The 17010-nt window shown below is 41.1% G+C and overlaps 4 protein-coding genes across 4 annotated transcripts; all 4 read right to left on the reverse strand.

Annotated features, from left to right (window-relative positions):
* Positions 1 to 114: 114 nt before the first annotated feature.
* On the reverse strand, positions 115 to 1610 carry ATC70_010281 (uncharacterized protein; the record flags this gene model as incomplete). Its single annotated transcript, XM_064829501.1, has 2 exons — positions 115 to 1305; positions 1377 to 1610. The coding sequence occupies 2 exons, from the start codon at positions 1608 to 1610 to the stop codon at positions 115 to 117; spliced, it is 1425 nt and encodes a 474-aa protein (XP_064682003.1).
* Positions 1611 to 5237: 3627 nt separating this feature from the next.
* On the reverse strand, positions 5238 to 6836 carry ATC70_010282 (uncharacterized protein; the record flags this gene model as incomplete). Its single annotated transcript, XM_064829502.1, has 2 exons — positions 5238 to 5342; positions 5406 to 6836. 2 exons carry the CDS (start codon positions 6834 to 6836, stop codon positions 5238 to 5240), a joined length of 1536 nt encoding a protein of 511 aa, XP_064682004.1.
* A 3434-nt stretch (positions 6837 to 10270) lies between these two features.
* On the reverse strand, positions 10271 to 13770 carry REI1 (pre-60S factor rei1; the record flags this gene model as incomplete). Its single annotated transcript, XM_064829503.1, has 3 exons — positions 10271 to 12127; positions 12208 to 12691; positions 12749 to 13770. The coding sequence occupies 3 exons, from the start codon at positions 13768 to 13770 to the stop codon at positions 10271 to 10273; spliced, it is 3363 nt and encodes a 1120-aa protein (XP_064682005.1).
* A 2145-nt stretch (positions 13771 to 15915) lies between these two features.
* ATC70_010284 (uncharacterized protein) lies at positions 15916 to 16263 on the reverse strand (the record flags this gene model as incomplete). Its single annotated transcript, XM_064829504.1, has 1 exon — positions 15916 to 16263. The coding sequence occupies one exon, from the start codon at positions 16261 to 16263 to the stop codon at positions 15916 to 15918; it is 348 nt and encodes a 115-aa protein (XP_064682006.1).
* Positions 16264 to 17010: the final 747 nt, after the last annotated feature.

Consider the following 17010-nt stretch of genomic DNA (forward strand, 5'->3'; position numbering starts at 1 on the left):
TGAAGGAATCTGAGGATTGAGGATTGTTGACTTTGAGTAGATATCGACAATTCAGAGATCCAAATTTGATATTTAAGGATTTCCTATTATAATTATTATGATTACTCATAATAATTATTGACGTGATGAGGGGTTGGTAGAAGCCTTCTTCTTCGAAGCCGTTCCACCGTGACGAGGGCGTGATGCCTTGTCCTTGTTGTCCTTGTGCAATTGCTTGGCCTTGCGACGTTGAAGCCTGAGCTGGCGCCTCATCTTCTGGAGAACCTCATCCAGAGGTATAGAGCTGCTTGCCGCCTCCTTGGCCGCTTCCTCCATGTTGATATCGCTCTCATCGACGTCGTCGTCACCATCCATCTCATCATTAAGATCATCTTCCGGAGTGTCGCCCTGTTGCTCCTGAATAACCGTTGAACTCTCTTGTTCAGAATCACCCGCTTCAACCGCCTTGGTGAGCTCCTCCCCAGTGTCAGCGACGTCCTTTCCATCCTCATCACTAGATGGAATGGGTGCTGTCTCTTCAACAGTGGAAGAGGATTCCGTGGTATTGGAATTGGTGATGATGGTTGATTCTTGAGAAGATGTTGGGATGATATCTGTAATGAAGGGTTTAGTAACCTTCGACTTGTCAGAAGTACTCACATCTGCCTTAGCAGGTGTAAGTACTGCAGGCGCTGCCTCCTTGTCAGTAGCCTTCGACTGATGTGGTGATGTGTGTGTTGTGTTCAACTTGGCAGCCTTCTTGCGTTGATTCCACCATGCGCCCGGACATGTGGCTTGTAAGTGATTAGGGCTACTGCAGATATGACAGTGCTTCACTCGTTGACTCATGACAGGACAGTTGCCAAAGACATGATCAGTGACATGACAACGACTACAGGTAGGCTTCATACCAGTGTAGGTAATCTTGAGAGTTTCACCAGATTCCCAAGAGTTAATTTGAGGTACCAGAGGTGCATACTCTTTACCAGGAATGAGATTCAAAGTGACGAAACCTCTACCAGTAAAGAAGTGCCCATGCACAGTATGGAGCAGACCCATCTCCAAGATTTCTCCATATTTACCAAAAATTGTTGACATTGCATCCTTCAGCGTCTCCTCGTCTTCATAAGGTAGATTGCTTACACTAATCCGAACAATGGTAGCGTCCTTAGGATAGGTACGGCTGACAATAACTTGCTTTCTTTCATAGGTAAACTCTTTCTTCAGGGCGGCCTCCCTGGCTTCAGCAGTGCGAAAATTGATTTCAAAGTACTTGGTGGTTTGACTGACGTTACGGATGCGAAGACCAAGGCATCCGGGAACTGACTACGAAATACTATCGCAAGATCCTTGAAATTAACCTGCAATGCAAGGAATTGCTCGGTCGAGATGATCACAGAGTTCTTGTCCCTGGCGTGGAGGAATAGTTGTCCCCCCTCGGTGAGCTGGCCCAGCTCGTCAGAGTTGCGAGATGTCAGATCAAATGTGTCCCTGGTTTGATCCGACTTCAGGATTTGTGCATATGACCGCATAGGATCCTTTTGTTTGGTGGCGTTGTGGCGAGAATCCGTGGCTTTTCCACCTTTAGGATCTCGTCCTTTAGGCAATGTTTGTTTATCGGGAAGAGCCATGATCAATTCGAAAAAGGACGAAATCTGGCAAATCTTGAACAGAAAAAAGTAAGCTGAGGTTGAATTAATGTTGGCAGGCAGACGTCGCTGCTGCTGGCTTACCCAAATGCCTTTCTGTTGATGACAATGATGATGGCAATGACGATTGCGATACTGACCAAATGGAGACCATGTATTTGAAAGGGCAATTGCTTGGCCCGAGTACTTTTTTTTTGCGTTTGTTGGGAGTTCTGCTGATAAAGGCGTCTTTTGCAACGACAATCTATCAAAAAAGTCACTGTAGATCTCATAGAAGTCCTGTATTCACACATGACCAGCTTTATTATGTCTCTATCTCAAGAACAACACTAGCGAATGGTATGACAATTCTACTGCCAAAAAAAATATGGCAAAAACGGAGATTGTATTGTACAAATGCTGCATAAAACTTGACATCGTCTTAATAACAGCTTTCGTTTGATAACAGTGTATAAGCAAAGGGAGGAGGATGCAAGGGGGAATACCTCCCACACCCCTTTTGACTCTGATATAAGCTTTCTTTTACTATTAATTAATTGTTTAAAACCTATTTGATATACCAAATTTTTATTATCTCTGATTTTAAATGTCTTCGGCCAGAGCTCGCAGGACGATGCCATTATCGAGCATAACGAGGTAGATCGGCTAGCTCAAATTACTGAATGGTTCTTATTATATCTGCTATACAATCATAGGTTATGCCTAGTAAGATGCCATCTTATCGTCATTGAAATTATGTGATCTAATGCCGTCTTCATCATAGCGGCGCAAGTTTCAACAAAAGCTCACTATAAATTACAAGCACGGTAGCCGCCGCGCTTGGTCTGTTGATATCCTGGATGCCTTTACACGCTGCCCCGAAAGTATTTTTTGAAATTGCCCCCTTCTTAATAGTTTGTTTGTTTTTCCTGCATCCTTCTACAACGATGATGACGTGGTATGGCGTCTATTTCTTTGGTTTCTCAGAGCAGTTTATCACACTTTTCTTTTGTCTTCATTTGTCTAAAGGTAACATGCAGAAAGACATCCCAAGATAATACATTCCCTAATCATCTTACATTATGCACGTTAGCACTTTCTGCTTTTAGAGTTGTACCGCTGAGGCAACATCAAGCCTGTAAAGTCCCAAACCACTTAAGCTCTCCATTCCTCCGATAAAACAAGATAAAGCCCAATCTTGCGGAAAATCGAGAGGTCTTGAACTTTGGATTGGTTACGCAGTGTCATCTACGGTCAATCATGCGTGCTTGACTTTATGGTGGGGGGCTTGCCGATGACTCTGTCAAATATCCTTGGGTTCTCAGAAGGGTACAATACATCCAATATAGCGCGAACGCTGCCAAGGTAAAATTGTAGAGCTATTGTTGATATTCAGTCGCTAACAATCCTTTTGTACTACTGCGTTTTTCAATGAGAAACATTACTTTGAAAGTAGCCAAGGCTGTGATTTTGACAACCAGTAATTATGAAAACGGTGGACAAGCAGATCAACATCAATGGCCTTCAAGAAGCAAATAGGCGACACTCCACCTTTCAACATCCCGGCTATACATTTCGGTCAAAGCTACATTCGCTCTAAAATCAATATCAGGTATGTGTTGTTTACATGGTTTACAATAGATGCTTCATCTGCTCCTCTATTCAATATAGCAAAGTATTCCCCTAATGACACAATGTGACGGTAAGTCCCCTGTCAAGGAAGCTGCTGTCAAAGAGTTAAATTTCACTAATATATTACAAGCATGGTCCTTCAAGGTCTCAAGGTGGTTTTCAAGGCTAAAATGGTGTTATCTCCAGTCTCTCAAGATGTTTTTTTGTATCTTTGTTGGCGATGAGGCTGCTTCCGTCTTTGAATGACTTGGTGCTGTGGTAAGTATTTCATCAAGAAAGGCTGCTCTCAAAGAAGTTTATTTCGCTGATATATCAACACTCCAAGATGCATGTTTCTCTAAGGGCTCTCTTATGGTCTTCATGGCAACTCTGCTTGGTTTTCTTTGATTCCATGAATGGTCAAACATGTCTCTATTCTCTCGGTTTATACTTGTGCTTACTTATAGAGGTAATGACGCCTCCGTCTTACTCTGATTGTTTACTCACTTTGCTGTAGTTAAAGCATATTCACTGGATGTCTAATGATGTATCAAATGGTGTCTGTCACTCACATTCTCCACACGGTTTTTTCCCTGGCGTTCCTCTCTTGCTAAGGGTTTTTTTAAACCAGTGGTGTTCTTCATGGCCCTACACATGGTGTCTTTTGGTTTCAATGCTTGGTGTCTCTATTGCCTTGCATCATCATCCACACGGTTTTTTCCCTGGCGTTCCTCTCTTGCTAAGGGTTTTTTTAAACCAGTGGTGTTCTTCATGGCCCTACACATGGTGTCTTTTGGTTTCAATGCTTGGTGTCTCTATTGCCTTGCATCATCATCCACACGGTTTTTTCCCTGGCGTTCCTCTCTTACTCGGGGTTGTTTTAAGCTAGTAGTTGTCTTTATGGTTTTACATGCGCTGTCTCTTCACTACGGCGTAAGGCGATCTAAATTCAGAAATTTTTCTCTACATTCAGGGAAACTTAAAGTAGGGAAGATAACATAAATTTAGGGATCCATTATTATAACGAAATAAACCTTTATAATATGGTACGGTTACATGAGATCTCAGTTGTATTATTGGGTATTTAGATAAAATATTGCATCACAATCAAATTTTGATACAAATGCTACAAAACTATACTATCTCGTATTTCACACAAACCAAAGAATACATACATTGCAGGTAGCAGCCTCGAACTTTGGGGAATCATTCTTTGAATACCTAGGGTAACTATACTTGGTGCTGGTATCCTCTGCAGCCTATCACTCATGGATTCAAGATCTTGTCCTTCAGTCGATCTCTGGTTTTTTGTTTACTTTCATTGTGATAATGCTCCTGTGGTACTATCGTCGAAGCTTTCAACATTTGTATGTGCTAAGCTATATTTCCTATAGCAAGCTTTGGGATACTTGAATTTTGATTGCTTCAAGAGCTTGTAAGTAGCTCTATCACATTGTGTTGCATCTAATCGGCTCTAACATGGCCTGTCTCATTAGGGTCAAGCAAATGAATTATCTATGATTGCAACTGGTTATGCCGGACTGATTCTTTGACAACTGTTGCTTATCACACAATTTGATTGGTACCAATGCTCAAAACATTGTTTATGTGCGTGATTGTGATCACAAACGAAGCTTGGATAACAATGCTTCCAAAAAAAAACAGAAGTCAATTCTCTCCCTGTAATAAACACGGCTGCGTCTTATGACCGGATTTTAAGAATGAATGTACACATCGCTCAACATTTGAATTTCTTTACAACAGGTTGTGCGGATTATCCTTCCTTAAATGAAGGAGGCCTCTTCATGAAGGACTTAACGCGCGTGGCAAGGACCCAAGGTTGTTCCAAACATTAACCTTATGGCTTCATGTCCCATTTACCAAATGTTGGCTTGTAGATATTTGCAAGAAAAAATAACAAGTTTATTACGACATGCATTTACAGTAATACTCGTGAACTGAAAGAGAGTAGGGTGGGTAAGGGGTAGAGGGTAAGAACGGTGTGGGTGGGTGGGGCGGTTACTGTTCAAAGAAGAGGGCCACCTTTGGCGAACTGAAGGGCAAGATACCCGCTGATTCCTGGGCTAGCATATCATTCACCTTCTCTTGATTTCTTTGCGCCAACTACATATAAAAGCGGGAGGTGTTAGCACTGAATATTGTTGTTGAACAAGAACACTCTCTTACCACCAACGTAGCCATGAGCTCAAACATGGACAACCAGTAGTAGCGGGTTGCCCAGTCAACGGGTATTTCTGATGAGCGTAGCTCAACAACGCTCCATTTCTTTGTAACTTTTGTCAAAGCTACCTTTGTAAGCGTAGCTTGCTTCTTGACAACTTGCAAGCCATAAACTTCCTTCAGACACATTGTATCAAGGGAGGCGTTTGGGTGCTTCTGTACAATATGTTGCAATGCACCAGAGCACTCTGTGATGAGCTTGATAGTGTCATTCAAAGAGTGGGCCACATTCTCCCTATTGATTCCACTGCTTGACTCAATAAACAACTCTTCTTCATTCGTCAAGCTGTTGACACCAAGACCATCAGCATACTTGGTATCACATGCAGAAGTCGAATAGTTGTTTGCTTGTAAACTGGACAACATTTGCGTCTCTACTTTTTTTTCGCACCAAGACATGACAGTATAGCCAGTTTCTTGGCTGAGGTATTTGAATGTAGGGACCACGTACTTTACAAAGGCCGTTCTCTCGTGCTCTCCAATCTGGCTTGGAGCTTGCCGGCAATTTGAAGTGAAGTCTGTCAGGGTCAAAGCAATCACTCTTGCAAATTGATGAGCTAAACCATCTGAGCTTCTATGTATTGCATGCTTCCAGGCGATTGCGGGCAAAACGGCGATGTTGGCTGACAATAGCTCTTTGATGTATTCCTCCATACCGCCAAATTGCTGCAGAGAGTAACGTGCCTCTTGTTCTTCTCGTGAAGTGGCATAGCTCTGCAAATCATGCTGATCAACCATCGCCTTCTCCCCAAACGTGAAGTCCATAGCGATTGAGCATATTTCACTCAGCTTCACGAAATCTCCTCTCTGCAATTTTGGTTTATGGGGTGCTGTTGAATAAACGCTTGGAACAGGAATTGTGAACTGTTTTCGGTTTTTCTTTACATACAATCGACTGCCTGAAGACGTCATGGTTGATAAAGAAGCAGTTTCCGAGCCTCTGTCATTTTCGCTAGTAGCATTCTCTGAAGTGGATTCCAACTGTGCTTCCTTGTAATTTCTTTTCTTCAATTCCTCTACAGCTAAACGCTCATGTAGCTCTCTTAATGCAGTTTCGTAGATCTTAATAAACTTCTTTTTAGTTTTTTCCAAGACAAAATCGCCTTGAAGTTTTTTGAAGTACGATTTGATGTTGTGTGGCAACACGAATGGAATTTCATCCAAATCACAAAGATTGAAGATAGCGGTTTTGATATCGTTATAAACGTGAAGAGCTTGCTTTTCCATGATCAAACGCGAAGGAATACTATTTACGTGGCTTTCGACTTGAGCTAGATCTTTAATAGGGGCAGTGAGGATATAGCTGGGCAGGTTGAGCTTTTCCCTTATAGCTTGTGGAATTATATAATCTGCAGGGATATCAGAGGGTAGCCTCATTTTGGATATAGGTTTGAAGTAAAAAAGAGCAATAAAAAGACATAGGTAAGCCTTCATACTTTTAAGGGGCTTGATGATTTCAAGTGTTACTTTTCATGTTCAATTAGAAAAAGCAGCCATGATATTTCAACAGCTATCAAAAATGAGGCATGGTACAAATCAATGGCATGTCTTCTTGTAATCAATACAAGGTCTCTTTGAACTACACATTGATCATTTCCTCTCATCTGAATTTCATCTAGACATGTGTATATATATATATATGTTAATTCCGTACTTGATTTTGCATTTCAGTGTATTGTTGTTCAGCGGTCTCCAAATCGGAAGAGTTAAAATGCATGAACAATAGTTGTTCCTATTCTCGACAATTCTGAGCTGTCTTCATGACTGCAGTAAGACAAAACCACAACTTCTGGTCTACATTTTACTCTATGTTACATTACAATTTTTCTTTAATTGAGTACGAAGTGTATATGCTATTGTATTTTTAACTACTTAAATCATCTTTACTATGGTATCAGGAAGCAAGTTGTAACGCTGACGTTCTGATCTACTGAAAAAACCATGGTAACACACTGTGATGGTGACCAACCTTATAGTACAGTGCCCTGTAAGAAATGAACCAATTTCAGTTTTCCATGTCATATACAGTGCTACTATCGATGTAACTATTGTTGAATCATTGTTAAAGTGAGATGTACAAAACACAATTATGCATAGTATGTGAATGTCGGCATTCCACATTTCAAATGCCAAATTCATGTGGGTAGAAGCCGTTTCTAACGTTGAGAAAGGCGCCAAACAAGTGCTACAGAGCAATAGAGTTGACCTAATGCCTATCTGCAACATTTTTGGGAGCTTTTCTTCCACCTTACTATTTGACGATTTTGGCCTTGCAGCAGGGGGGGGGGGTGGCTAACGTACCAACAAATTGTCTTTAGATATTGATACACTTGCAAACTTCTCGTATTGCACGTAATATAAATACAAGACGATGAATGACGACAATGCAAGTTTCTGGTTCCTAGTAAGTATAACGCCGTCAATATAGGCTTTCAGTTTGAGTTGTAGCGTAATTTATTGATTTACATTACTAAAGAATAGTTGTAAATTTGTGCAGTCTAGAGAATGATTTTGAGCTTTACCAAAATCAATATGCCTCCTATTCAAATTAAAAGTTGCACAGGCTGCAGAACTGCCCTCCTAAAGAATTTCTGCTATCCATCCAAGATGCGATTCATGCTGTGTAAATAAGAGCTATAAAGCAAAAACATTACCAAATTTGACAGCTCCTAGACCTTCATATCTTGACATGTAGACCTTTCTGAGCCACCAGAATGACGCCAAATTGTTGTACTCGAGTAGTAGTAACTTCCTGACACCTTTGCTCAACTTTTTGGGGACCCAAAAAAACATGGCCAAAAATCGACCAAAAAGCATGAGGTACCCCTCATGGTTTTTTACGAAAATCAAACGATCGCATTTTTTCACCTTGAAAATGGAGACTTTTACTATGGTATATCTTGAATCAAAATGTTTCTATCGATCCAAAGTGTTGAGTCTGTAGCGGTTGCGGACATTCAGTAACTCAGCAAGAGTCGGATCATGATTTACATTGTTTCTCACTGTCTACGTTAGGACATTAGGTTTGACACAGAAGTGAATCATATAATCGATTATGATGGTCTCTGATAGTGAAGGATAATGATGGCTACAGATTGTATCATCATGGCTGATCGAACGAATTGGATCCTTCAATTGACTGATATTAGATAAACATGATACGATGTATTGACTCAGTTGAAACAACAAGATAGATTGATGATTCATCAGTAATGATCTCTTATAAATAGGATGTGTTTGAATCAGTTAATAAATCTTTAGTTTTCGTATCTGGTTACTTTTTATAGTCTTCCTTTTTTGAAATCTATCTTAATTTGTTAATACTGTATCTTTGAATACAACACAAAGCAACCTCTGAAATCATCTTTGTGGGGTCTTAATATGTAAAAATTCGACTTTTTGGCCAGAAACCTCTTTTCATATTTTCCTAAATTACTCACTAAGTTTATCCAGAACATTTATCTTACTGGGTACCATTGGATGCGCCTTGAAAAGCATTCCAACGATGTATTATGAAGCATCAGATGATCATCATATTTTATATAATCGAATCTGACAAAATAGATCAATTCAGTCGATTTTAGCAAAAATCTGTCCAATCTTGAACAAAAAACGTGCGAGGCTTTAATCCGTTTTGGCTGGTTGATAGTTAGATGGATGTCTTCTCATCATGAAGGCACTTAATGCTCCTGATGCTATTAAGGAGGCAATTGCCATTTGAAAAGCGTTACAACTTGGTCTACACACGTTTTAATGCTTCTGTCACAGATATATATATATATATATGTGTGTGTATTTGATATATAACTTAATCGCTGGTAATTGGTCACTCAAATTGTAAATGAAGAACTGTCACTTCCTATTTTGCTTTTGATTTGATGGCCTCTGGTGCAATGATAGTGCTGCACATGAGAAAAAGCAATAGCATATAGAGTCATTTGTATAAAACGTATGTATTGAAATGTGGTGATCGCCACAACCTTATGTTGTTAGCGTACGTTGTATTAAAGTAATGCCATCGCACATCATATAATGGCCAAGCAACAGCAAGGAAAGCATATGCTCGGATCAAACCAATGTATTGTCAAACAAACGGAAGCAGAGGTGGAACATGCCAATAGTTCAAAAGTATAAGTAACTGCAAATCATGAAAAAGAGGATTTAGCAAGAAATTGATATCCATAGTTTCAACTACAACTTGTGATTTTACATTTACATTGCACCCAAAAGTTTTTGGCAATTTCACAACTGACAGGATCCCAAATCGAAAAGACATTTCTGATACCACAACAGTTTGCTACAGCAAGGGATAGTGTTGACAGACAACTTACACTACTCGTTGCCGTGAATATACACGCCAAACTCAAACCTGGCTTCAATTAGATATTATAGCACACGAAAGACTAGAAAAATACAAGACTTAATAATGCTGTCAGAAACCATCATCGTATCACTTATATGTATCGAATCTTTACATGTTGATAACAAAGATTGGTCAACATCATAGCTTTGAGGAAGTCCGTATTGCTTAACTGCATTCAGGTCTCATTGTAAAATTATTTTATGACCAAGAAGAACCAAAATTTATTTATCATCAACACGGTCATTATGCCTGAGCAGAGATACTGTATAAGCTTATTTGTTTGATAATTGCCTATTTCCTTTCATTCTTTAAACAGAGCGATAAGCTTCAATTTGTAAGTGTATATCTTTTATTATTTCAAAACATACATTTTGTTGTCTAGTATTAAGGGTGGATATAAAGTAGAGAAAAGGCAAAAAAGGGGAATAAATAAATATGCATTTGTGATTTAGGATTTGATGCAGCTTCCAGGAACAGCTGGTGTAGCAGCAGCACGGTTATGAGCCATATGAGCTTTGACTAAATGACCGGCAGCCAAAGCAGCACAGAGCGATAATTCACCAGCCATGACAGCAGCACAGATGATTCTAGCAAGTCTTTGAGCGTTCTTTCCTGGTTCAGTAGGATGAGGGCCACGAACACCGAGCATGTCGAGCATGGCTTGTTGAGGAGGTAGGATGGTGCCACCACCAATGGTACCGACCTCAATGCTAGGCATACTACATGAGATATGCAAGTCTTGGTTGTCATTGATGGCCTTCATCAAGGTAATACAGTTTGAGCTTTCCACGTTTTGAGCAGGATCTTGACCCGTGGCTAAATACACAGCTGTCAAAATGTTGGCAGCATGAGCATTGAAACCACCAACAGAACCAGCCATGGCAGAACCGATCAAGTTTTTGGAAATGTTCAATTCAACCAAAGCAGCCACAGTGGTCTTAAGTACCTTCTCAACGACAGCACCGGGAATGACGGCTTCTGCGACCACGGATTTGCCACGGCCTTCAATCCAATTGATAGCAGCGGGCTTCTTGTCAGTACAATAGTTACCAGAGAGTGAGACGATTTGCATATCAGGGAAATGTTCAGAGAGGACACTGAGTGCCTTTTCACAGCCCTTGGAAATCATGTTCATACCCATGGCGTCACCCGTTGTAGTAGAGAATCGAATAAAGACAAGTCTGCCAGCGAGAGCCACCTTCAATTTTCTCAAACGAGCAAATCTGGAGGTAGAGTTGAAAGCAGCAGTGATGATTTCAGCACCATCTTCCTCGATAAACTTCTTGCAGGCAGCAGCACCGATGATGGATGGGAATTCGACACAAGGGCCACGGGTCATGCCGTCGGCAGTAATAATCGTCGTAGCTCCCCCACCAGCATTAATGGCCTTACAGCCTCTGGCAGCAGACGCAATCAGGCAGCCTTCTGTAGTAGCCATGGGGATATGAATAGAGTCTCCATCAATGTTCATAGGACCAGCAACACCTACAGGAATAGGCATGTAACCAATGACGTTCTCACAACAAGCACCCATCACCTTGTCATAGTGGTAGTTGTGGAGAGGCAATAAACTGGATTCCAAGGTCTTTGTGATGGAAGCACGAGAGACCAAAGCACGACGTATACTGACAGCACGTTCCAAATCACCCAATACCTTTTCTAGAGCATAGGAGGCCATTTTACCCTTCTGAACCAGCATGATGACCTCTTCATCCGACAAGGATTCAGGTGTTTGTGTGAGCTGCATGCATTCTTCCAAAGTGCGAATCACTCCTTGAACGGCAAACGTGGATTGGTGTTTGTTGCCGTGTTTGTGATGGTGTGAATGATGTGTGAGAGTCTTTCTTTCAGCAGCAGCAGCAGCAGCAGCAGCAGGAGCAACAGTGGCGATGGTGGGAACTGTTGATTTCTGAGTCTCCGCAGTAGCAGCAACCTTTGCCGGTTGCTTGGCAACCTTGAAAAGGTATGTGTTCAAGAACAACGATACAAATAGAGCGAGTGTGATCCACTTTGAGATGACGGGATGTTGAATGTAGACGGCATAAGTCTCCAATAAATAGTCCAAGGGCTGGCGGATGCTGTCAGGAACAATGGTCTTGTAGGATGACGATGCAATGTGGAAAGGCAAAGGAGGAAACACTTCTACCAGCAGAGGCAAGTGTCCCATATCAGATGCACGATGCTGTGCAAGGAGCTTCTCGAGCACATTACTCACACCAGGCTCCACGACACTAACCTGAGGACCCGACGATCCTTGAAACGTAGTACAGACCTTGAATAGTTGCATAGCCACAAATCCAACAATCTATAATCACCCCCCACAGAAAGAAAGTTGTTTAGCTTGAAACAAATAAGAAAACCTGATTTTCTGTGTACACTACATACCATCAGTAATTTGACTCTGCCAATGATAGGCTCATCTGCCTTGATGCTCGAGTTATTGTTTGTTGTTGTGCTATCGCTAAATGCCTTGACGACGGTGCTACGGATGTATCCTGTGCCAGTGGTCTTTGCAGACTTGTTGCTTGCACCGTTGATTTCACGGATTCTCAACAACTCCAATTTCAGTGCCAAGACTGCTGTATACCAAGTGAACATGATGATGAAATCATAGGCCAACAAGATGGCGCTCAACAGGCAGAATTCACGCAAACCAGAGATGCCAGACTTGGCACCCAATGCAAGCACAGTGATTTCCATGATACAGTCTCTGGCGATGGGCAAGGCAACTGAGTCGACTGCACGCACAATGGTCTTTCTGATCTCTTGCTTGGTCAATGGCGTCTCTTTGCTGAATTCAAAGACTCTTTTGGTAAGCTTGAAATGACGCTCAAAGCCGATGGTAACAGCTAAAAAGGGGATAGCCTCACTAAATAATCGAGATTAGTGGTTGAACTCTACTTTAGCTAGACAAGAGAGTACTCACGCCAATACAACAGGATAAACATCGACGCCTAAAGCATTGACTGTCAGCAGGGCAAACATAAAGGAAAAGAAGCCGTTTACAACGACAGCCGTGGCGAGCGAATAGCGTGATCCCATGGAGCGCATGTTCATGTACAAGGACACGAATGTTGTCAGCATCATCACGTAGCCGCCCAAAATGACAATAATGTCAATGTTATCTGCCATGTCGATCAGCTCCTTGATGCGATACACAATGTTTCTAGAGATGATAAAGGCCCAGGTGAAGACGTCTTCTTGATTTCCAGTGTTGGAGAGAGACACAAGATCGCCCGAGGACAGCGTAGACACCTTTTGTTCCCAAGCATACGACAATTGCTGGCGGTAATCAGTGGAGGCATTGAAGGCAAATGAAAGCAAGATGGAAGAGGCTGTGGAAGCGTTCAAATCCAACTCACCAAAGATGGAGGCAGCCAGTTTGGGATGTTGGTTGATGGATCGTCTCAAATCATCCGAATCAATGGTGTCCATGTCAAAGATGTCAGTCAATGATTGAGAGAAGCATTCGCCTTGCGCATCTTTAAAGCACAGGGCACTGTAGCCAAACTGTCCAACATGATCATCCAGCAGCGTGTGGTCAATGGTGTTTTGAAAACGAAGAATAGTAGCCAGCGTGTTTCTGTCAATCACGTTCTTTTCCTGATCCACGATGGAGATTTGTCTAAGTTGAATTTTCACTGCTTCAATCGTGCTGTCCAAGGATACGTCGTTGCGAGAGAGCTGCTGGAAGCCGTCCAGCGTGTTCTTATCAGCATACACAAATGTTGGATACAGGCGGGTGACCGTGCCAGAGAAGATATCAGAGGTGCGAGCCAGATTAAACAAATAAAAGTAGCTGAAGGACGACAAAATCAAGATGCCAGCAATCATCTCGATGGGATTGCGAGACGATAGCTTGGCAGCACGATGAATGCCTTTGCCAAAGACACTGGAAATAGACCGAAAGGCGCTGGTCCCAGAGTGGTGAGGGAGAATTGATGCCATTTTCTCTCTTCTTTATGTGTTGTTGAAACAATAAATAAAATAAAAAGAGAGAGAGAAAGAGGAAAAAGAGAAACAATTAAAAAAAAAATCTATTTTATTGTGGGGCAATCCATGAGGCACAAGCGGAAGGGGGTTGTTGTGCGCACTGCCAGAAAGTGAACACCGATCTGTTGTAGAGAAACAGCAAACCAATTTCGCTTGTAACACCATGGACTTATACATTTAGATGCTCAGCTTGATGGCGAGCTGTTGCTTGAGTTCTCCTTATGACTTACGTGGTCAGTATATAGCAACTACCAGCAGGAATCATTATGGAAACAAGAGGGGGACTATCAATGAGGTGTCTCCCCTTAATTTATGTATTCATGCTCTTTATTGTGCGCTGCATTTATCATCAAATAGTAAGACTATTAATAAGCTCGAAAAAAGCATGGTTGACAGAACAACTAAGGATTTGATATGGAAACTTGTAGTACGCGAGTTCTCAAGGCTTGTGTAATGAGGTTCTGTAAACTAAATTTGTACTTGAGATTGGGGCTTGATTCCGTTTATATGGTGTACGACTGTTTATGCTTCGGATGGCTCTCTACTGTTGCTTCGCTTCGGTAAGAACCAACCTGATCAGCGGTAGCTCGCTCTACCGATTGCCCTTACGTAATATCTTATCGAAATACTGCTGCTTTCATTTTGATCCTCCACTTACACATGAAAATCTTTCATATTATCTGTGGATCTGATTCTTATGTGATGCTCTACATCCACATACACGTAGCTACTTCATATATGGGCAAGCAGTATACTGGTATTTTCCCTTTTTAGCCCTTAGTGTCCCTGATACAGCAAAATATGAATGCATTTAGGCCGTGATTTCTCGCGATAGAAGCGGTTTTAGATCGTTATAATAGCACCAAACAATTGCCCTCATCTGACAGTTACTTTCTGACACCTTTGTTCAACTTTTTGGGGACCAAAAAAAAAAATGGATAAAATTCAACCAAAAAGCATGAGGTACCCCTTATGGTTTTCATTGAAAATCAAACGATTGCATTTTTCGCTTTGAAAATGAAATCTTTTACTATGGTATATATTGAATCAAAATGTTTCTATCAACCTAACGTAACCTCTGAAATCATTTTTGTGGGGTCTTAATATGTAAAAATTCGACTTTTTGGCCAGAAACCTCTTTTCATATTTTCCTAAATTACTCACTAAGTTTATCCAGAACATTTATCTTACTGGGTACCATTGGATGCGCCTTGAAAAGCATTCCAACGATGTATTATGAAGCATCAGATGATCATCATATTTTACATAGTCGAATCTGGCAAAATAGTTCAATCGAGTCGAAAGTTGTCAAAATATGACCAATCTGGAGCAGAATATGAGTCTGGGCTTGAATTAAGTTTGGCTTGTGGAGCCGGTTGACAAACTCACATCCCTTTTCATCTGGCGGCAATACTGTAATAGATGCTTTTGAAATGTATGGAAAGTAGGTGGTAAATTGCATAGAAATATAGGTAGCCATGCTATTTTCTTGGATTTTGTATCTAATAACGCCAGTCTATCAAAATACTTGTTAGACTAGGAAGCCAACCTACGTTTAGGTGGCTCACACTTCCACAGACCTTTGGCTACTATTGCAAAATTAATAAGAGCGAAATTGTTTGAAGAAACTTGAGTGTTGATAGGCATCAGCCATCTCTTTCTATACTTTTCGATTGAGGAGTGAGTGGTTGCCATACTATAGTAATGTCGAGCCTTTACTCTTCTCTAACACTTGGCCACAATGCGGCTCCATAACAGATTATACAGTGCATCGTCTTTTTAACCCTGAGGAAGTAAAGTCAGGCCTTCCAAAAGATCTATACCTGTATAAAGAATAGCGCTTTTCCTCATTTTATTATTGAGCAATGCCAAGGAAAGATATTACAATTTCTACACTGCATGTGAAGATGAATAATCCCAATTCTTCGTTTGAAACTGAGCATTTCACATGTAATGGCATGACAACTCAAAGTCATCATAAGATAATTCAAAATTTCATCGACATGAATTTATTTCACTTGCATTGGCACATACTACTAAGTATGCTGCCTTTTGGTATCTAGATTTACTCTGTCTATATGCGCACGGTATCCTGTCCATCTAACTAAATTTGCCCTTCCCTTTTCTGTCGCTCATCTCTTCAGCATTTGTAGTAGACAAATGCATCAATAGCATTTCAAGTCTCTTTTGTGATGGAGAATGATGAAATGCGATGGTATCCTCTTTGCTGAGCCAATCGAGCAGCCCTGAATCCAGCAATGTTGCCTCATAAGATGCATCGCAGTCGTCACCCATGTACAATTCAGGATCATTTACTGCTATTTCGTTGGTTCTAAAGGATGCTGGTGTGGATGAACAAGACGATGATGACTGATCGAATAGCGGTATGGATGACAGTAGCTCATCAAACGACTTTTGAGGCTGGAATCCTTTGGAGGTAGATGCCATTGGAGAAATATTTTGAGATATAATCAGGGGAAAAGAAGGAAAAAAAAAATAGACACTATTCATGTACAAATCAGATTTTATAGAAAAAAAAAACTGGACTAGCTGCAAATGCGACAAACAGGGCATTCCACTGACACAACAGTAATTAACCAACCACGACACCTGTAAATTTATTCTGTATTTGTGTCACTGGAATTATACTGCAGAAGGTGGGCGCCCTGGAAGATGCATGAAGAACGCCTCTTGAATCCTGCGCTGTCGTCAAACCGTCTTTTCCAGTGATTTGGATGAGACTGTGCCCTTTGCGCTGTTGACGAGCTATTGCGACATTATTGTTGATTGAGTTTGGCTCTGAGAGTCTATTGTCGACATGCTGGAGATCCATGCAATGCGTTGAGAAGACAGCAACTGAGCTAACTGACATTCTGTCCAGAAACAAGCCTTCATAGCATTGATAAAGCGAGAAGAAAAAGATGCTGTTTTACATTTGGGTTTTTATATCATTGATTAAACAACGGATCAACCATGGCTTGGTTGACCAAACTACATTGCTTTCTGTCATTTTTAGGTAACCTGATGCATCTTTCCATCGGTTCAACAGATAGCACAATACACTATATCATAATCTTTACTCTGCTGTCTATAAACAGTTTGATCATTGTTGTCGTTTTTTTTTTTTTTTTGCAATGATCTTGTTCTTGCAAAGCATTTCAGCTAGTAATTCGTCTGGCAATTATGCTGTTCTAT

The sequence above is a fragment of the Mucor velutinosus genome (assembly GCF_035048745.1).
Source record: "Mucor velutinosus strain NIH1002 chromosome Unknown tig00001564, whole genome shotgun sequence".
NCBI classification, from domain to species: domain Eukaryota; kingdom Fungi; phylum Mucoromycota; class Mucoromycetes; order Mucorales; family Mucoraceae; genus Mucor; species Mucor velutinosus.